Source organism: Canis lupus, chromosome 8 (genome assembly GCF_048164855.1).
Source record: "Canis lupus baileyi chromosome 8, mCanLup2.hap1, whole genome shotgun sequence".
Taxonomy (NCBI): domain Eukaryota; kingdom Metazoa; phylum Chordata; class Mammalia; order Carnivora; family Canidae; genus Canis; species Canis lupus.
In genome coordinates, this window is record NC_132845.1 from 59,052,720 (window position 1) to 59,075,473 (window position 22,754).

The window sequence follows — 22,754 nt, forward strand, 5'->3', positions numbered from 1 at the left end:
AGGAACAAGAAGACAGTATCATTTTTAGTTTCTCAGGAATACTGGTAATCTCTCCAAATTTAAGATACATCTATTTAAATTTCCCCCTTTATGGCCTCTGACCACAATGACCTTTGCTCACAAGCACTCAATAAACCTTTTCTTTCTTTCTTTTTTTTTTTTTTAAATAGAAGACTGCTAACAATTTATCTTAAAAAATAGGGGATCCTTGGGTGGCTCAGCGGTTTAGCACCTGCCTTTGGCCCAGGGCGCGAACCTGGAGTCCCAGGATCGAGTGTCACGTCGGGCTCCCGGCATGGAGCCTGCTTCTCCCTCCTGTGTCTCTGCCTCTCTCTAGCATTCATAAATAAATAAATAAATAAATAAATAAATAAATAAATAAGTAAGTAAGTAAGTAAGTAAGTAAGTAAATCTTTAAAAAGAAAAAAAACACTGAGACTGAAGGTGGATAAAATGGTGCTTTATTCCTTAAGGCACCTACATGACAGATTTCTCAAACTCTGACTAAAATTTGTAATGTTTTATCTAACTGCCTCTAAAACACCCCCTCTAAAAAATAACCTGTAGGGTGCCTGGGTGGCCCAGTTAGTTAAGCATCTGACTCTTGATTTCAGCTCAGGTCTTGATCTCAGGGTCTTGAGTTCAAGCCCCACATTGGGCTCCATGCTGGGCATGGAGTCTACTTTTAAAAATAATAATAATAGGGATCCCTGGGTGGCGCAGCGGTTTGGCGCCTGCCTTTGGCCCAGGGCGCGATCCTGGAGACCCGGGATCGAATCCCACGTCGGGCTCCCGGTGCATGGAGCCTGCTTCTCCCTCTGCCTGTGTCTCTGCCTCTCTCTCTCTCTCTCTCTGTGACTATCATAAATAAATAAATAAAATTAAAAAAAAAAAAAAAAGAAAAGAAAAATAATAATAATAAACAAATAAAAACAGAAAGCATAACCTTTCAACAAAATCAACGCTGGGGGAAAAAATGACTTTTTTTTTTTTTTTTTTAATGACTTTTTTAAGGAAGCTTTTCTCAAGCTTTCTGGCACCTTTTCCAGAAGCCACATTTTGTATATCCTACACAGAGGTAAATCACATAAGCCTCCTGTATTTAGGTTCATGGGATCCCTGACACCAAAGCTAAAAAAAAATGAGGACCAGCATCCCAGAGTCCCATTCAAACATCCTGTGGTATATCCAGAACAATATTATTCCATTTGCCTGTATATAAAGGTTTCTGAGAAAAGTGATTCTGTACTAGCTGCTGACCAAGCTGAAAAGTATGCAAAGCATACCTGAAGTGTTACAATAGATGCTATTAGTAAAGATACTCAATCTCATATAAACTTACTGGGAAGCTACCACAATTATTGTGGGTGTTCAAACACTCTAAAAAACACTCTTTCTTCCCTACTCTCTTCATGGCAAAGAAAACAGATAAGCAAAGAAGTCCCTCTGGCCTTCAGGTCTGGCCTTCAGGTCTGGCCTTCAGGCCTGAGTACAAACATGAATATAAAGCTTAAAAGAAGGCATGATGGGGATCAATGTGACATCTCTCTGGCCCCTCTGAAGTCACTCAGGTCAAAACTCTAGAAAGCAGGAAAGACTGTAGAGGAAGCCCCAGTGAGTAAGGCAACATTCACAGGTCTTCTCCCACTTTTCTGTCTCTGCTCTCTCAAATGGTAGATACTATCCTGAAAGAAAAGAAGAAAAGAAAAGAAAAGAAAAGAAAAGAAAAGAAAAGAAAAGAAAAGAAAAGAAAAGAAAAGAAAGAAAAGAAAAAAAAGAAAAGAAAAAAAAGAAAAGAAAAAAAGAAAAGAGAAAAGAAAAGAAAAGAAAAGAAAAGAAAAGAAAAGAAAAGAAAAGAAAAGAAAAGAAAAACGAATCAAAACCACACATCAGGATTAAGTAGAAATCTCACTTTACTTCTCTAAAAACAGTGTTGAAACTAGTTGGACCTTGGAAGTCCAGCACTCAGAAAGGCAGGCACTGAAACCCAGGGTGCTGGGTGTCTTGCTCACATGCAGACAGCTAGAGAGCAGCAAACCAAGTATCCGGATTCCAGTGCATCCATGCCAGTGTCCAGGTGTCCCTTAGCCTGCCCGTGACAAAGAGGTAGAGGCAAGTCTAAACAGAGGGGTAATCTAGAGTTACAGATGTACAGTGAAGTTAATTAACTCCAAAAATTATGTACAGAAGCTACAGGAAAAAACGTTTTCTACTATAGGAAAGAAACGGAGACACGCCATGTTCTGGGAAAGGAAGGCCAGGGAAGATTTGCACTTACCATGATTCCATGAACGCATGTCTGGAACTAACTATTGAAGTTATGCATTCACTTCAGAAGGGCTGCTTGTTGTCTTGCCTACAGCTTAACCCTGAAAATATTTCCCCTTTGAGAGTAATTATGGATATAGCTTAGTACAGTATCATCATGCAGATACTGATGCATGATGATCAGATTAATATCTGATTAAAACATGCACTTTAACAACAACAACAAAAAAAAAAAACATGTACTTTAGCCACATCTGAACATAATTCTAATCATTAAAAAGCACTTTTCTGCTTTAGTCTAAAACAACCATTGCGTTGACCGATGGCAAAAAGTACTTCCCAGTTTTCTTGGGTTTGCACAGAATTTCTTGGGTTTCGTTGATTCTCCATCTCTTCTAAGAACAAAAGGGGTCTGTTTACTGCTGAGGACTAGGAGGTAGAAGAAGGATAACTGCCAAGCATCTAGGCCAAAAAGCCCAACTGGTCCCACTGTGATGGTGATAACGATGCAGCATTTTCTGTCCCCCCAGGGACCAATTAGAGGAAACATCTTGTACACAGAGGACAGTATGTTTTATGCTGGGAAAACCTATCCATGTACTATACTGGCCAATATATAAAAACAGAAGAACCAGTTAGCTACCACTGGACAGGAACACTAGTTTCAAAAATGTAAAACAAATCTACAGAAGATTAAGGAGTTATGACAAATAAATACTACACTTGATTCTAAGGGTAGATCCTGTGCTGAAGGGAGGAAAAATGCTATAAGGGGCATAATTAGGCCAAAGGACAAAACTGAAATACAGATGGTACATCAGATAAAAGTCCTGAATCAATGTTACATTATCTGATGTTGATAACTGCTTTGTAAGAGAATATCCCTGATAGAAAATACACTACATAGAGTCATTGGGCCATGACGTAGGCAACTTCTTCTCCAACAGTTCAGAAAAAGAAATGTGTGTGCAAACGTTTATATATGTATGTGCATGTGTATATAGAGAAAAGGTGAAAATAATAAGGCAAATAGGGCAAAATGTTAACAATAGTGGAGTCTGGGTAAAGGTATGAGTGTCCTTCGTACTATTCATTCCTTGCAATCTTTCTGTCAGCTTGAAATTATTTCCAAATAAAAGTTTTTTAAAACTTCTGTGGGAGGGGGATCCCTGGGTGGCTCAGCGGTTCGGCGCCTGCCTTGACCCAGGGTGAGATCCTGGAATCCCAGGATCGAGTCCCGCATCGGGCTCCTGGCATGCAGCCTGCTTCTCCCTCTGCCTGTGTTGTGTCTCTGCCTCTCTCTCTCTCATTCTCTCTCTATGTCTACCATGAATAAATAAATAAAATCTTTAAAAAAAAAAATCCTGTTGGATTAGTACCCTCCCACTTTGCTCCTCACTGCTCCAAGCCAGCTGAGCAAAGAGGAAAGAGAAAGTGAGACAAGGATACAACAGGCAAGAGAAACTGATAGTTCTTAGATGCCAGGTTTACGATCACACAGTTTTTGAAAAAGGAGAGTACATAACCTAAGCGTTAAAAATTTTGCATCTGCTGGTTGGGCAGCAAGCATATCCCACTAGCAGCTAAAATACATATAAGTGATATGCTTATTTATTTATATTATAGTGGAAAGCTTTAATTACACAGCCAAAAAAAGCAAATGATAAGAATAGTTATTCTGCAAGAAACTGTCTAAGATATAACTGAGTAATAGAGCCCAAAATAGGCTCTCTCTTCACAATTCCATCTGCTGCATTTTCCCAGGTACTTCTCCCAGGAGGATGAATATTTATATCTGCGTGCCTAGTCAATTAAATGCAAGAGATACCGGGCACATTAACACAAGGCATGCTATCAAGAAATCCTAAAACAGAACTACAAACTCTTTTTTTTTTTTTTTTTTTAAGAGAGAAATACAATCCCCAGAGAAGAGCAAGCCCAACCTCCTTTTACAGAGGACAAAAATGAAGCTCAGAGAGAGTATCTTGCCAAAATCAACCAGCTATTGGTGAAGTGAAGGCCCTGAGGAGGGCCAAGCAGAGTCCTCAGCGACAGCTCCCCCTTAAAGGACACAGAGTTCTAGGGCTTTAAGGATGATGAGTGAGCTGGCATTACCTTGCAGGGAATGAATGAGTATGAAGTTGATAGAGCACTATAAACGCATACTGCAAATCTAAAATCCCAATCAACACTACAGCTCACACATAAAGGGTTTCATGTCAGCTGTCTTACTACCTGCAACTGTTTAAGAGCAAGTCTTGTAAAACCCATGACACCTTCATCCTCAATTATGTCGACAGCACTGGCATTTTAAATATCAGTTAAAATAACATTTCGTTTTGGCAAAAAAACCTCCAGACTGTATTACAGACTGCTGGGATTTGAAGGAGCATAATCACTTCCTTACTCCCTTCCAGGTTCTATCCAATTGCTACATAGGCTCAAGCAATCAAGTGCAGATCAAAGTGCACTGTCCTCTTCACGACTGGCAAAGCCGCAATGCCTCCTCATTCCCATCCTGAACTGACCAGCCAGGCCTAATAACAATAGGAAGGTACAGCAGGAAACAAGCTTCTCTTGAAGATAAGCAGGTGAGAGAAGTCCAAGGACAAAGCTAGGCATCGTTCTGCCAGTGACCTCACACCTGAAATGTGGGCCAATGGTGGTGGGCTCTCCCCAACACCCATCATAAATAAATCAGGAGATACGTCCTTCCTGTGAGAAAGAAAAAATGAGAAGGGGAAGACAGGGCTCAGAAGAATGTGCTCCAATACTGCTCCCACCTGGGGTACAGGTGACAATCCCCTGAACGAACGCCAAGCTAGGAATGAGGACACAGATGCAACATCGTGAATGTACATATTTTAATGTTACTGAACTGTACTTAAAAAAAAAAAAAAAAAAAGATTTTATTTATTCATGAGAGATGTGGAGAGAGAGGCAGAGACATAGGCAGAGGGAGAAGCAGGTTCCCTGCAGGGAGCCTGATGTGGAACTCAATCCCAGGACCCCAGGATCATGCCTCAAGCTGAAGGCAGATGCTCAACTGATGAGCCACTCAGGAGTCCCTGAACTGTACATTTTTTAAATGGTAAATTTTAAATAAATAGTAATTCATTCTCTCATGAATAAATAAAATCTTTAAAAGTAAAAATGGTAAATTTTATGTTTATTTTGTGGGGGAAAATATGTTAAGGCATCATTTCTAATACATTAAATATAAAGAATGCTTAAGTAAATAGTAAATAAACATAAAAATAAACCTACAAATGTGACCTATAAATCCTATAGAGAAAAATAGGGAAGGATATAGGTAGCAAAAACAAACAAAAATCCAAAAAACAGATAAAAATAAAATCTAAGTTGGTGATAACTTTTCCTACACCCCGCACAAAAAGATATTATGGAACAATGAAGCTTTTTTTTTTTTTAAGATTTTATTTATTTATTCATGACAGACACAGAGAGCGAGAGAGAGAGAGGCAGAGACACAGGCAGAGGAAGAAGCAGGCTCCATGCAGGGAGCCTGATGAGGGACTTGATCCCGGATCTCCAGGATCATACCCTGGGCTTAAGGCAGCGCCAAACCCCTGGGCCCAACTGGGGCTGCCCTATTTTTTTAACCTATGAAATTTGCAACAATTTTCTTAAGACTACCCAATGCTGATGGGAAAAGTAAACTGGTGTAAACTTTCTGGAAAATATCTGATGACACACCTTAAAAACGTTCATAGTAAATCTAAAACTATTTTAAGGGATCCCTGGGTGGCGCAGCGGTTTGGCGCCTGCCTTTGGCCCAGGGCACGATCCTGGAGACCCGGGATCGAATCCCACGTCGGGCTCCTGGTGCATGGAGCCTGCTTCTCCCTCTGCCTATGTCTCTGCCTCTCTCTCTCTCTCTGTGTGACTATCATAAATAAATAAAAATTTAAGAAATAAAAAAAAATAAAACTATTTTAAAATAAAAGGTTTATTAAAAATCTTCATACCCTTGGGTCCTTCTGGGAATCTAGCCTAAGGCAATTTTCTGAAATACAGAAAAAGCTCTTTGCAAAAACATTAATCACATTATTTACAATGGCAAAAAAAAATGGAACAATCTAACTGCCCAAGAATCTATCCAATGCAATATTACACAGCCACTGCATATATTTATGAAGTATTTGAACATTTGGAAAGCCACTTATACTATAATGTTACATGGAAAAAGAAGGAAAAAAGTGCATTTACAGTGTGATCTCAGCCATATTTAAAAGGTAAACAGGAAAAAAGACTAGAAGGAAACAAAAGCCAAGAGGCTGAATCAGAGGACAGTAAGCTCTTGTCTACTTTATCACAGTAGGCTACAGAGTTCAAAATACTACCATCAGGGAAAAAAATAACTAGGCAAAATCAAGAGGTGGCAGAGAAGACTCTATGATAACATCAGCACCTAATTCAATCACCAAATGCAGGAGAATGAAGAAGCCACAGAAACTGAGCTAATTCACTGGCCACAAATCTTGGAAGGTTTGATTATTTTTTTAGTAGCTTTTTAAAAAAACTAAATCCCCATGGGAGAAGAGGATGCAGGAACCCCTTATTTGTGCAACTCCTCTGAAGGTCTAAAAGTACTTCCAAAATAAGATGTTTAAGTTAAATAATAAATCCTTGGAAAACCACTTATTTTTCTCTCAAAACAGAATGCGGAATGCAGATGAATAATTTCCTGGGCTGGATTAAAGCACGGGGCTCCTTTTGTCATGAATTAAAAGCCTTTTCTGGAGTGGATGCCTTCACAGAGATTACAGGTATTGCCTAGAGGACTGCTCACTCTTCAGTATTTCAGAACTTTAGTCTACAAGAACTGACCACTCTTCCGCATGTATGTGGGGCTCCATCTGACCAAAAATGGCCCTTCTGCTTCTCCACTTTAAGCCCCAATTCTTTGCCCAGTGACTTCCTATTCTGCTCTGCAATCTTACCCCAGTGTCACCTCCTTTGGGAAGCCTTCCCTGATACAACTCTCCAATTTGGACAGGCTTTTTTTTTTTTTTTTTAAGTACAATTGTACCTCTTACAAGGCTCTATTTCTGCACTTATCTCCCAGCACAGCAATCATTTGTTGACATGCATATATCCTCATCCAGGGTTAGAAACTTCCAGAAGTTATAAACTTCTAGACTTTCTCTTCACTCTTTTCCATCCTCACATTCAATTAACTCAAGATGAGTCCCCAATTATTTCACAAACTCTATTATAAGCAAGCCCCTAAATTCACCCGCAATGCTTCTTCCCCCTTACTTTCCATTTTGGTAAACAATTACAAATTACACACTTATCCATGCATAGACTCATACCACAAGTTAAAATTCTTTCCTTTTTTAAGATTTTATTCATTTTTGAGAACGCGCACGCACACAAGCAGGGAGAGACAGAGAGGGAGAAAGAATCTGAAGCACACTCCAAAAAGAAACTGAGCACAGTGTCAGACATGGGGCTCGATCCCACAAACACAAGATCATGACCTGAGCCGAAACCAAGAGTCCACCACTCAACTGAATGAGCCACCCAGGCACCTAATTAGTTAAAAGTCTTTTCAACCTTCCCTCCATCATCAGCAGTATTTGCAACAGCCCTGCACTCCTCCCACATTAGGAACTGCTTTCCTTTCTCTCTACACGGAGGGCATGGTGAATCCAAGACACCACCAAACTGAACTTTCTACTCTTGGACTTATCCCTAACTTTCATTTCCTTACTAAGAATTTTAACTTCCTTTTATCTTTTCACTTGTATCATCAGTTCCATTAGTTGAATTTCTTTGGGGTTTATCTTCCACAAAGTAGACTTTTTTTTTACATCTCCCAAGTCACAATCCCGAACGGTAAAGCACCCCTAGGCTGCCCTGAGCTAGGTCAGCTGGATCCACTCACTAGCCGGCTAAGTGACTTGTTCTAGACACTGCAAGACATACCTTTACAAAATAACAAATGATTTATCAAAGACTTTGAAGGTCACTGACAATCATCAAAACCAAAGCATCAAATGTCAAGGGTCTACAGAGCATGTGCCAATAAAAGCAGTCCACTCAAAGCCCTTTCACTTTCAAACTGTTTGTTTTTGAGGTATAAAGGGGTATTCTTTTTCTCAAAATGTTTTCGGACATTTCTTCAAGGTCTTTAAAAGCCTTCAGGCATCTTCTCTTTAGAAGAACTGTCCTTTATGGTTCCACCAGGATGGGAATTTTCAGCACTTCTCAGCCAAGTCTATCTGTCCACAAAGGTCTGGAAACATGGACCAGTCACTCCCACAGTAAAACGATATGAAGGCCACCTGGTGTCCTCAAAAATAACATATGTGCCTGGGTCTTTAATTTGCTTGTGAAGACTGGGGAGGGCAGAAAGGGAGGAGAGATAAGAGGAAAAAAGTGTATATATATATTGACTTTTAAACAAAAAAATGTTTAAGGTACAACCCAAGAGTTTTAAGAAATGTCATATTTACAAAGAGCTGCTTTGATATAGCCCCAGGACAGGTGCCTTCCTTTAACCAATGTAGGGCTCTCTGCCATCAGGGAAGTTTCAGAAAAAAATAAAATCAGAGACATACTACACATGACTGGTAAACTCCTTTACGAAATTACTTCATATATATTTTAGCATTCTAAATTCACATTCTGGTTCATAAACCCAGTTAACAAATGATTACCAGAAAAATCACTTCACCATGTGAGCTCCACAGCTTTCTGGCAATGGAATTGCTTTCCTATAATTAAATATGTTTTTACTTGATGTTATGACATCCATGAAGTTGTGTGGAGAAGAATAGAAGTTTTAACTGCATGGATCAAAAAAAAAAAAAAAAAAAACTGCATGGATCACCAGACAAAAGTTTAGAAAACGATCAGGTTATGCAGTCCCATCACTGAAACACTCACTTTAGTCAAGTCCACAATATCAATATACATGAAATGTTAGTGTTCTTTTTCTGAATAAAATCAGCAGTATGAGATTCATCTACCAAATGTGGAAGCCATTCCAAACATAACTTTATTGATTCTAAAATAGAGCCAAATTACATTTTTTTTTTTTTAATTGTTGGCTGACCCAACTGAGAAATATACACAGATCAGGAGACCAGGAATGGTCAGCAGACATGGGGGAAAAAAACATCACACATGGCAATAAAATATCAAAAGATGTTCCACTTCACTCACAACTAAAGAAAGGCTCACACATGATGTGCCTGATGTGCCATTTTCGCCTTTCAAATTAAAAAGTTTTAATGGTCAGCCAGAGGGCAGAGAAATAGGAAATACTCTACTAATGAGAGTAAAAACTGATATTGCCCCACAATTCTTCTAGAGACTTATCCTACAGTTTCACAAAGCAGACAAAGATATATTCAATGTGTTTATTACAGCATTAGCACCAAACACTAGAAATCTAAAACAGCCAACATTAGGGAATTAGCTAAATACCTTAAGGCAGGCATGTTTTAGGGCAAAATGACAAAAAATTAATCCACATGTGGGGTACCTGGGTCACTCAGTCGGTTGAGTATCTGACTCTTGATTTCAGCTCAGATCGTGATCTCAGGATTGTGAAATCCAGCCCCAAATTGGGCTTCTCACTCAGTGGGGAGTCTGCTCGAGATTCTCTCCTCCCTCTGCCCCTGCTCCCTCTCTCTAAAAAACAAATTAATCTTTTTTTTTTAAATCCACACTGAGACACCTGGGTGGCTCAGCAGTTGAGCATCTATCTGCCTTTGGTTCAGGGCATGATCCTGGAGTCCCAGGATCGAGTCCCACATCGGGCTTCCTGCATGGAGCCTGCTTCTCCCTCTGCCTGTGTCTCTACCTCTCTCTCTGTGTGTGTCTCATGAATAAGTAAATAAAATCTCTTTTTAAAAATCCACACTAAAAGATATCCTAATTGAGTTACTGAACTTCAATACAGATTTCTTCTAATAACCATGTAATAAAGGTGAGCTATCTCTAACTGGGGTAAAGGGACAACACTATATAAATTAGGCTAACCATCCTTTTCCACACATCACTCAATGGCAGAAAACAATGGAGAAATATCAACAAAATTCTTAGGAAAAGAATATATGACCCATGAGTATTACCATTTATGGACAAGGACAACAGGCATATTCTAACATGAAATAAGGGATCCCTGAGTGGCTCAGTAGTTGAGCAACTGCCTTCAGCTTAAGGCATGATCCTGGAGTCCTGGGATCAAGTCCCACAACAGCTTCCCACAGGGAGCCTGCTTCTCCATCTGCCTATGTCTCTGTGCCTCTCATGAATGAATGAATGAATGAATGAATGAATGAATAAATAAATAAATAAATAAAATCTCTAAAAATAATAATAATAATTCAGAGAATAACCATAAACTTTTGAAAAAAATTATCAGCTAATCAATGCTGAATAGATTAAAAGGGTCAATAAAACACTCAACCACAGATTGTGGAACAATATCTAAGGATCTGCAGGAAAGAGTGCAAACCAAGAATTTTATACCTAGCCAAGATGTCCTTTAAGCATAAAAGTAGACATTCTTAATTCACCACTTAAGTGACAATCAAAATTGACAGTAAAATCTAGCCAACAGGAAGATGAATTAAAGACTTCAGATATGGAAAGACCACAGTTAAAAGAACCAGTGGGGAACACTGAATCCTTTAAAACAAAAAAACTAAAACTAAACTAAAAACTAAAACTAAATACTAAAGACATTATGGTTATAGAACAGACTATAAATAACCACCAAGAATGAGAAGGTGTAAAGAGAAGGAGTCCAAATGTTCTTATTTTTCCTAATATTAAGCTCACTGATATTACCTAGAACTGAAACATGAAATATATTTATTAAAAATGCCATCTTCTAAAAAAAAAAAAAAAAAATGCCATCTTCTTGGAGCACCTGGCTGGTTCAGTCAGTAGAGAGCAGACAACTCGATCTTGGGGTCATTGAGTTTAACCCCCATGTTGGGCATAAAGCTTACTTAAAAATAAGTAAAATAAAAATTATGCCATCCTCTTAATGCCTTTCATGATCTTTTTCCTTAACCTATAGGGATTTATCAAGAGCTAATAATTATTGAAGGTTAGATGACTAGACGTACTACTTTTCCTGGGACAATACACCCAGGTGGACTATATTTCAAGTATATATGCCTGTGTAAATGTGCACTGGCTTACGGAGAAACCTACGGATACAGAAAAAACATAAGCTGTGGAGTTAGAAACTTGGCTCCAAGTCCCATCCCCATCAACTCGCTGTGCAATTTTGGTCAAGCTCCTTACATTACCTTCCCGGAGTCTCAGCACCCTCATCTTCCCAAACGTACAATGGGAACAGAGAAGACCTACCTTGCAAGGCTGCCATTAAATTAAATGAGGTACCGTATGCAGTGTATACGAGGGTCCCTCAACAATGCCAAGTGCCGAGCGTAATTATGAAACACGTAGACCTTTTGCTCCCTGACCCCCAGCTTCCTTCCTTCTCTCATCAGCCTCCTGCACCTAACTCACTTCCCTCTGCGCTTTGAGTTTCCTCAGCATCCACAACCCTTCTCTCACCACACCCAATCCCCACTGAGTCCAGCAGTTCTTGCAGCAGCAATTTGTGTCTGGAGCCTCCCCTGAAGCAGGCATCTACACAGCATTTCTTGTAACAACTTCCCCTCCTCATCTGTCCCTGAGCCTCCACCTGCCCAGGGGAAAAATGCCACAATCTGAGCGTGCAGGCTGCATGAGTTTTGGGGAAAGCAGGATGCTTACTATATTCATCCTTTATTTCAATCTTACCACACTCCTCAAATACCATCATTGTCATTTACTAAGTTCTAGCACCTGCCTTGACCTTATTGAATTTTTTTTCACACCTGACTCTTTTTGACTGCCTCACTATCTGCAGAATGCTTAAGGCGCACTGGGAATGCAAAGAGGCCTGAGACTCACCCTGATACGGACTCTTAAAAAGGCAAGAACTATGGGGATCCCTGGGTGGCGCAGCGGTTTAGCGCTTGCCTTTGGCCCAGGGTGCGATCCTGGAGACCCGGGATCGAGTCCCACGTCGAGCTCCCGGTGCATGGAGCCTGCTTCTCCCTCTGCCTGTGTCTCTGCCCCCCTCTCTCTCTCTGTGTGTGTGTGACTATCATAAATTTAAAAAAAAAAAAAAAAGGCAAGAACTAATCCTCCCCACCCACAGGCTTGGAGTGGGACTGGGACTGAATGGAGGGTCCAGGAGCTGAAGAGTCTCTCACACTGTGCCCTTCAAACTTCTGCACTGTTTGACGCTTACTAGAAGCATGTAGCGTAGTCTTTTAATTCCTATACAGTAAAAACAAATATATCAAAATAATAAAAGCCAAAAGAAAAAACCTAACTATATCAAAGATGATAGCCAGAAACCCTCAAAAGGGCCTGTAAAAATGAAGCAAAGGACAGAAGAGCAGAGGGAACAGCACTGAACAAGCGCAGAGAAGTATGAAGTGTACTCAATGTTCTGGAAATGACAGTTTGTTGTGGCTAGAGAACAGGTATAATTTGAGAAGTCTTTAAAAGACATTCCAAATAAATCACTTTAAGCATTTAATAATTCATCTGCATCCGTACCAAGAGGACTAAGAGTGAAACTATGAAAATCCAGGGCCCAAGCGCTTTCCACCACTCTGTGATGACCAAAAATTTGGTCTCTGAAGGCACCCAGGTGGCTCAGTCAGTTAAGCATCCAACTCCTGATTTCACATCAGATCATGAACTCAGGGTCCTGAGATTAAGCCCCAAGTTGGGGTTCCACCTAGGTATGGAGACTGCTTAAGATTCTCTCTCTCCCTCTGCCTCTCCCACCTTGTCTTCTTCCCTCCTCCCTCCCTTCCACTCTCTCTCAAAAAGAAAAAAAAAAAAAAAGCAACTTGGTCTCTGACAATGGAGATTCTCTGCTCTGAATGATTTCTGAATGATTTGGGGTCATATGACATGCTCCCACTTGAGCTCTGTGAGGGGGCTCTAGCAGGAATATAGAAGATGAACTGCAAGGGGGAGACGTGGAAGCTGTCAAGACACTGAGAGTGAAAGCAAAAGACACAGCCTGACCAAAGTGGGGGAGAAATGGAAGGAAAGGCTGGGGTCAGAACACAAGTCAGCAGAGCATCCACAAGTCTACATGTGGGGACTGAAGGCAAAGAGGAAGTTAAAGATGACTCAGGTTTACCACTTGAGAGTCCAAGTGAATAAAGTCATGAACAGAACCAGGGCACAGGGGAGGAGGCACTAACCTGAGGGGAAGATGATGGACTTGGTTTAGACATGTTTAATTTGATGTCTACAGGATGCTCAGGTGGATGTCAACGGAAGTAGGGCTGAGCTCTCAGTGGCACCAGATCCTAACTGAAGCCATAAGACAGACCGAGGGAGACTGAACCAAGGCAGTAATATCATGGGAGCCAACAAAAAACAAAAAAAAAATGTTTCAGAAAAGAAAAGAAGTCCAGTGGTTGCCAAGGGCCAAAGGGAAAAATCAGATGGCATAACGGCTGAAAAGAAGCCATATATACTGGCTTCCACACACAGAAGTTATAGGTGATCTTGAAAAGCAGTGAAGACAGAAGGGCAATCCGCCATGGGTTGTCAAAAGTGCAGGCTGAATGCAGCAGCTACAAGCTCAGGAGCTCCCCCCCTCTTCACCCCACCCTGTACTGTCACATCTTCCTTGACTTGGATACGTATGTCGACAATCCACCTTCACAAAATCATCAGGACCCCATTGCCAATCACTTGCACCTCAACACAGCAGCAACGGCCCACCTCACGTAACGATATTATCGTCCTGTCACTTTCTTTACCTGTCATCTCCTCCATTCCTACCAAATCCAAATCACCAATTCAGTAAACAACCCCACACACACACACTATTTCCAGTTGCCAGGTTAGAGGCTTCCAAAATCAGCTTGAGCTTTTCCCTTTTCTTTATCCCTTGACTCCAGGATCAGTTTTTTTAAGCAGGGACAACTCTCTTGCTCAAGTTCTCCTCACCCTAATTCCACACCCAAAAACCAACTTTTGTCACATCCATACACATAATATGTCCCATCAGTTTCCCATACCAACGTAACCTCTACAAGGCAGATGGATTCATTTTCCTTGTAGGAAAAACTAGCCCACAAAGCCAAACTCCCTAGAGTAGTAACGAAGGCCCTCCAAAAATCTAGCCATTAACTATCTTTATGGCTTTCTCTCCAACTACCGCTACTTGACAAAACCCACCACAGTCAAACCAGTCTAGCCAATGGTTTGAACATTATAGTAGTTCCACCCTTCTCTTCTGAAATATCCTCTCTCTGCAAGTTCTGTTCATCATAGGGAACCTCGCTTACTCCCACCTTCTAAAGGCCTCTTTGAACATCAAGACCTCCACAACATAACTGTCTCCTGTACCAAAAATTGTTCCAGACTCGGGATCCCTAGGTGGCGCAGCGGTTTGGCGCCTGCCTTCGGCCTAGGGCGCGATCCTGGAGACCCGGGATCAAATCCCACATCGGGCTCCCAGTGCATGGAGCCTGCTTCTCCCTCTGCCTGTGTCTCTGCCTCTCTCTCTCTCTCTGTGACTATCATAAATAAATAAAAAAATAAAAATTAAAAAAAAAAAAATTGTTCCAGACTCTTGGGACACATCAATGAACAAAGTGAAGATCCTTAGCTTTACGGAGTCAATATTTTGGCCGAAGGAGATAAAAATAGATCTCATAAATAACGTTATGTATGTAAAATGTTTAAAAATGGTCAATGCTACACAGGGCGGCCTGTCTGGCTCAATCAGTAGAGCACGCGACTCAATCTCAGGGTCATGAGTTCAAGTCCCACGTTAAGCATGAAGCTTACTTTAAATAAATACATAAAGTAAATGCTACAAAAAGAAGTAAAGCGGATATGAAGGAGTGGATGCTCTGGAGAGGACTTGAGAACTAACCACCACCTGGAGTACCCACAGAGAGGGACCTTGATTCATGAGCTAGAATGGAAGGTGAGAAATCAGAGAGCCCTACTGAAAAGGGGAACAAAGAAATGGAGCAGCCGCTGATGTGGGTAGCAGCAGTAAAGATATTTACCATGGGAAGACATAACCTGTTTGTGTCCTGTAAGTACCTGAAGCCCTAAAAAGTCCTAAGCACTCAGCAAATGTTAATTCATTCACTTTTCCCTTGACATCTATGATTTTGTGATCTTTACTGATATGTATCTGATCTTTGTAACTATCTGCAAACAACTTTTCCTAACCCTTCAAGACTCAAATATGCCTCCTGGGAAAACTTTCCTGGCCCCTCTTCCTCAGTGAGTCTATCTCAGATAGGCTACCTTTGTACCAATGCATTCTTCTACTATCCCCCTCATTACAGCCTCTCTGTACAGCCTGAAAATAGTCTCATCTGCCTCATTAAACTGACTCCTAGAAGGCAGGGCACTGCTAACCCTCTTGGGGCAAAGTTTAACAGTTATGAGCTCTGACTCTGCTGACTCTTGAGCCAAACTGCCTGGGTTTGAATCCCAGGTCCATCACGCAGTTGCAGTGTAGGAGGGTCTTGAATGTTTTCATTCATAAAATGAGAAATAAAACTAGTCTCTACCTCCTGGCATTGTCTGGAAAAGTAAATGAGTTAACATATGTAAAATACATGGCTTAATCTAACCTCTATAAATATTAACTATTGTATTATTATATTGTACCCACAGTACCTACGATTATAAGTTTGACATAGATCAATAAATTATTTCACAAGTGAATAAACTGAGGCACTAAAAAGCTCTCACCTACTGTAGAGAACTACTTCTCTATACATTACAGATTGTGTTTTTGTTTACTTTACCAGTAAAGTAATTCCATCACTTGAATCATACATGTCTAATTTTCTCAAAAGCTGTTAAAGTCATTTCTTGATCATGGAACCAGCCTCCTAGCTGGCCTAGCTCTAACTATGGGACTGCCTACAGAACTTCTGAGTACTGCGGAACCTTTCCTTGGCATCTCCCCACACTACCATGGCTTCTTCACGCCTCCTACAGCATGCGGCATCATGTAACACCATTGATGAACAAGTGGAAGACATACCATTTGAGTGGCCAAACCTAAGGTCTGATTTTGCCTCCATTATAGGGACCACTCGTTATCAGGAATGTCACAGAAGGGGACATTCCAACGTAAGTCTTTGTAACCAAAGCAGTTTTTCCAAACAACTAGAAAAACACTAATTTAAGAACTTGGTTTTGCACATAATTTCCATAATAACCAACAGCTCATTCAATATTAAGAACTTTTCAGAGTAGTGGGAACCTCTAAGATATTACATCATTTAAGAATTCATGGGAATTTGGAACGCCTGGGTGGCTCAGCGGTTTAGCGCCTGCCTCCGGCCCAGGGCAGGATCCTGGAGTCCCGAGATTGAGTCCCACATGGGGCTCCCTGCATGGAGCCTGCTTCTCCCTCTGCCTGTGTCTCTGCCTCTCTGTGTCTCTCATATATAAATAAAATAAAATCTTTAAATAAAAAAAAAAAAAAGAACCCATGGGAATTCAACAAAACCCGATAATCTAATAAAATGTAGTTACAGTATAGCTGTTCTAGTAATTCTGTACTGCAACGACAAATCTCTTTTTTTTAAAGATTTGGGCAGCCCGGGTGGCTCAGCGGTTTAGCACCACCTTCAGCCCGGGGCCGGATCCCGGAGACCGGGATCGAGTCCCACACCAAGTCCCACATCGGGCTCCCTGCATGGAGCCTGCTTCTCCCTCTGTATGTGTCTCTGCCTGTATGTGTCTCTGCCTCTCTCTCTCTCTCTCTGTCTCATGAATAAATAAATAAAATCTTTTTTTAAAAAAGATTTTTATTTAGTTAGTTTAGAAAGAGAGAGAGAACGAGCAGGGGGGGAACAGAGGGAGAGGGACAAGCAGACTCCCCCACTGAATAGGAAGCCAGACACAGGACTTGAGATCATGGCCCTACCCTAAGTCAGATGCCTAATCCACTGAACCAACCAGCCGCCCTTAGAAATCTCTTTTTTAACTGGTTCTAAATTTGCAGGTTAAACTGTTCTTCTAGGAACAGGAATGTCCATACTCTCCAGCCCTCATCACTATCTACCTCAGAACCAAACAAAATAGAGTTGGATGACACTCCCAATCATTTTCCATGATCTTCCACGCAAGATCTGCACATGTATGGATAGACCCCAACTTACAATGGTTCGACTTTAGGAGGCTGCAAAAGCAATTCACATTCAATAGAAACCATACTTCAAATTCTGACTTTGGATCTATTCTCAGGCTAGTGACATGCAGTACGAAATTCTCTCATGATGCTGGGAAGCAGCAGCCAGCTGCGGCTCACAATCAGCCCACAATCACCTGGGTCAACCACCAATACAACTATAACCATTCTGTTCCTCACCTTCAGTACATTATACAGTAAATGACATGAGATATTCAACACTATTATAAAACAGGCTTTGTGTGAGATGGTTTTGCCCAACTGCAGGCTAACTTACATGTTCTAAACACATTTAAGGTAAATTAGACTAAGCTATGATGTTTGGTAGGTTAAGTATATGAAATGCAGTTTTGACTTATGATAGTTTTGACTTATGATAGTTGAAACTATCATAAGATCAAGATATGGGGATATCTTACGTCCCCATAAGTTATCAGGACATAACCCCACTGTAAATTGAGGAAGATCTATCCTGCCAAAAACGCAAGATTTGGAGTAGAGTGCCTTGGTCCAAATGTGGCTCCACCCAGGTATCCTACAGCTGGTCGGTGTGTCACCTCCCCCTCTGGAAAAACTGGCATAATGTAACCTAGCAGGGTTGGTCTGGTTAACCAGAGCAGATACAGATACTGAGTGACTATAAGAAAAATGAACAAATGAGAAACAGCTACCCTACAAAAGACACATGATAAATGGTAGTTTGATCATATTACACCATTTTTACCTCATTCTGATTGAAGTTTTACAGACATTAGAAAGGCTCAAATAAAATTAAAAAAAAAAAAAAGGCTCAAATAGGGGTGGCTCAGTCAGTTAAGGGTCTGACTTAAGCTTTGGTCATGATCTTAGGGACCTGGGATAGAGCTCCACAATGCATCAGGCTCCCTGTTCAGCGGGGAGTCTCCTTCTCCCTCTCCCTCTGACCCTCCCCCACCCCGTTTGTGCACACACATGCACTCAAAAGGCTCAAACGTGTCAACTAATACTCTTAAAAGTAAAAATGTTAAGTCAGTAAGAAATAGGAAAAAGTTCCTGGACTAAAGAAAGAGATGTGATCTCAGGGAAAGCCGCCGCGGCCGCCGCCTCCTCCTCCTCCTCCTCCTCCTCCTGTAAGATACACACCAGGGAACAGCTTCCTTGTATTCTGGGGACAAGCCCTGCCCCACCCACACCCCTGACCCTGGGACACCTACAGGATATGAACCCCCAGTGTCAGTAATGAAGAAAGGACATGATTAGCAGGTCCTATTCTCGTCACAGCCACTGTGGCCACCCCCTGTGTGCTTAAGCATGTGAGGTCTAGCTTACAAAAACCTTGACTCAAAACTTACCCCTAAGAAAAAAATGTACATTGTAATCTGAAGTCAACTACTTTACAATGATTGCTCAAAAGTGGCCATTTTCATAATGCTCTGATTGCTAATTAAAATGAAATCTGAATTCAAGGGTGCTTGGCTAGCTGAGTCAAAAACCAATAAAATTCTGCCCAGAGGTCCTAAAGCACATTCCCAGCAAGTTCCCTGGAGGGAGGAGCTCCTCTGCTTTCTCATCCGACATTCCCCAGAGCCTGGTGTTTAGTGGCAACTTAAAATTCACTGAAAGAGGGCACCTGGATGGCTCAGTGGTTGAGCTTCTTCCTTCGGCTCATGATCACCAGGCCCTGGGATCATGAGCCTGGCATCGGGCTCCCTGCAGGGAGCCTGCTTTTCCCTCTGCTTGTGTCTCTGCCCGTGTGTCTCTCATGAATAAATTTTAAAATCTTAAAAAAAAAAAAATTCACTGAAGATTTGTACACCCCCTGTTCACAGAAGCATGACTCAAAACAGCCAAAGGTGGAAGCAACTCAGGTGTCCATCAGATGAATGGATAAACAAAATTGGTATATACTCACAACAGAACATTATTCAGCGTTAAAGTGGACTTTCTGACACATGCTACAACACACTTGACATTGTGCTGAGTGAAATAAGCCAGTTACAAAAAGATCCAATACTGTATGATTCCACTTACATGAGATACTCAAGAATACTCAAATTGTCAGAGACAGTAAATAGAGTATGGTCGCCAGGGGATGAGGGAGAAGGGAATGAAGTTATTGTTCAGTTTCGGTTTTACAAGATGAAAAAAGTTCTGGGGATGGAAGCACAACAATATATGAATGTACAGTGTGACCCTTGAACATGGGTTTCAACCACACAGGTCCACTTATACATGGATTTTTTTTAACATAGCATCATATTGTAAATGTATTTTCTCTTCCTTATGATTTTCTTTAAAAAAAAAAAAAGATTTATTTATTTATTTATTTATCTATTGAGAGAGAGAGAGAGAGAGGGGGGCAGAGACACAGGCAGAGGGAGAAGCAGGCTCCATGCAGGAAGCCCGACGTGGGACTCAATCCTGGTTCTCCAAGATCACAACCCCGGCTGTAGGCGGTGCTAAACCGCTGCACCACCGGGGCTGCCCCCTTATGATTTTCTTAATGATCTTTTTCTCTAGCTTACTCTGTTAAGAATACAGTATATAATACATCTAACACACAAAATAAATATTAATCGACAGTTAATGTTACCAGTAAGGCTTCTGGTCGACAGTAGAATAACAAACAGTCAAGTTTTGGGGGAGTCAAAAGTTATACGCAATTTTCCACTGCGCGGGTGTCAGTGCCCATGACCCCCGAGTTGTTCAACTGATCAGCTATAATTAAGGCCACTGACTTGTAACACTTACAAAAGGTTAAAACAGTATACTTTATGTTCTGTGTATTTTACAACTTAAAAAGAAACAAGAAAATTAATTGAAAAGAGTAAATGGAAAAAGGAATACTGTAGAGTACTACTTTCATCACTCACTAAATGTCCCAACTCATACGTTTGGATTATTCATTAAGGAATTCCTAACACCACATTTTACAGATGAGGAAATTGGGACACAGAGAGCTTAACCTATCTGCCACTACACTACATACATTATCTACTACACGGTGCTGCTCAGCATTCATGGTCTATTTTACCCCACTGGTTGTGACCCCATGAGGACAAAGGGCCATGACTGCGGGCCTTCTTTTTATGCCCAGAACCTAACACAACACCCACAGGCCCCTTGAATGTCTTAAAAATCCCACTGGCAAAAGAATAAAATAAAAATAAAAATAATAAAAATTTAAAAGAAATAAAAATCCCACCGGCCTAAACATCTCCATCACAGATGTCATCACTATGTCCCTTTCTCTACTAAATCTCTAACAGGGGTAAAATGGACAGCCTTAAGAACACTTCCTTCACTGGAGGTGCTCAGACACACGCAGTGCAATCAACCGCTCCCCCATGGGCTTACCATGTACCAGGGGCTGGGGCAGATAAAAAGATTCAGACAATTTCATCTTTGAGGGAACTGAACCTACTGCTGCAGAGAGATAAGGTGCAGAAACAATGATGACCATAAAGACAAAAGCTTAATAAGCAGATGTGAGTACACAAATCTAAGGGAGTACTGAGAGTGTCTCTGGGTCCGAAGAAGCGTGGAAAGCCAAGAGGTGGTTTCTGAGCTGAATGTGGAAGGATGAGTTTTCCAGGCACGAGCGGGGAAAGGGCCAGAGCATGAGGCAGAAACAGCAGCACACTGGGGAGTCCAAACAACACACTCCTGTTCCTGACTTTGCAACGATCCGGATAAGTGACCTCTGCAAATCACAAAGCCTGTGTTTCCTTCGGTATAAACCGACAGCAAGACCCCCTCCCACTCCGTGCTGTGTCTAACAGAAGCTCTGAAGTCGAACTGCCGAAGCTCCCAATCGTGCCACTGTCACCTGAGTGACCTTGAGCTGGGTAAGTCGGTGGCTCCGTGCCTCGGTCTCCCCACTTCAGGAGAGCGCCGGTGGGCTCATTAGGCAACACCAGCCACCACTCGGCGCAGGCCCTCCGTAAGCACAGGAGGGCTCCTGTCAAACCAGCTGCACCGTGAGAGGGGCGAACCCCGGACACGAGGGTAGTGCCTGCTGCGCTTCCAGGTCCCTCCCAGTCCTGAGGCATCCCTGGGGGGAGGGGGGGAGGGGGAGGGGGAGGGGGGATGGGAGCGCGGAGCCGGGGCTGCAAAGCCTGCCTGCACGCATGTGTCACTGCCGGGCTCGGCACGCGCCTCTCCCCGCCCCGGGGAGAAGCGATGGCTCAGCAGTCCCGGGGCCCGCTCCCGCCCCGGGGGGAGAGGGGGCTCGGACCCCACTTACCATGCTGGCCGGGGGAGGGGCGGCTCAGGTGAGCTGGCTCTGGAGCTCCGGACACGTCCCGCTCGCACACTTCAGGTCATGGTCCAGGCCGGATCGGGAAGTCCCCCACCCATGCAGACACGGCCGCGGCCCCGCCCGGGCCCCGCGGGGACCCTCTAAAAACAGCGCGGCCCCCCGGCCCGCCTCATCCAGGACCCCGGGAACGATTCATCTAGACCCACCCGCCCCTCCCCAAGGAAACTGAAAAAAAAAAAAAAAAAAAGGCAGGAAATGGGGCTCGGAGGGCAGCGGCTCGGGGACGGGGGGGCCCCCCGCCCGGGCCCGACCCCCGAGGGGAGGCTCCGGGCCCAGGCAGGGGCTCCCGGCCTCCGCCTTCAGAAGCGGCTGCGGGCCCGGCCCGAGGCTGGAGAGGCGGGGGCTGAACGGGCCTCGGCGGCCGGCTCACGGGCGAGGCCCGGGGGCCCCCGCTGCCCTCGCCGCCTCAGCCCACACGGCCGCCGCCGCCCCCCGGAGCATCCCTGCGCGCGCCCGCCCCGGAGCCGCCCGCTCGCGCCGCACGGCCGCCCCCGACCAACAGCCCCAACGCGCCGGAAGTGGCGAGCGCCCGGCGCGGCCCCACGGCGCGGCCGCCGGGCTGCGGCGCTGGAACCGGACCAATCCGGAATCGAGCGGGGAGGGAGGGGAGGTGGGGGGGCGCGCGGGGCGGAGCCGCACCTGACGGCTCCCTCCTGGCCCCGCCCCGCCCCGCCGGCCCCGCCCCCCGCCCCCCGCCGGCCCCGCCCTCCGCCCCTCCACGCGGGCCGGCCGCCATGTTGGTAAAGGGCCCGGGCCTGCCATCTTAGTAAAGGGGCGGTTTCCCTTTCACTTGGGCGGCCCGTTCATTCATTCCGCAGCCGTGCAGGGAGGCCCTCTACGCGCGCCCTCCGCGCCCCGGGCTCCGTGGCCCGCAGCCTCTGCCCTCGTGGAGCCCTACAGCCCTTCCGCTGACGCACGTGCTAGCGCTGC

General features: G+C 43.3%; 1 protein-coding gene across 8 annotated transcripts in view; it reads right to left on the bottom strand.

Moving 5' to 3' along the window:
* XPO6 (exportin 6) overlaps positions 1-22,195 on the bottom strand; it is a 102,197-nt gene extending 80,002 nt beyond the window's left edge. For 2 of the 8 annotated variants that reach the window (XM_072836284.1, XM_072836279.1), the window contains exon 1: positions 21,750-21,989. In XM_072836284.1, the coding sequence (XP_072692385.1) occupies positions 21,750-21,752 (3 nt within the window). In that variant the 5' untranslated portion in view covers positions 21,753-21,989. Of the gene's footprint in view, positions 1-21,749 lie in introns of all 8 variants that reach the window. The other 6 variants (XM_072836281.1, XM_072836286.1, XM_072836285.1 and 3 more) reach the window with 6 other exon arrangements.
* Positions 22,196-22,754: the final 559 nt, after the last annotated feature.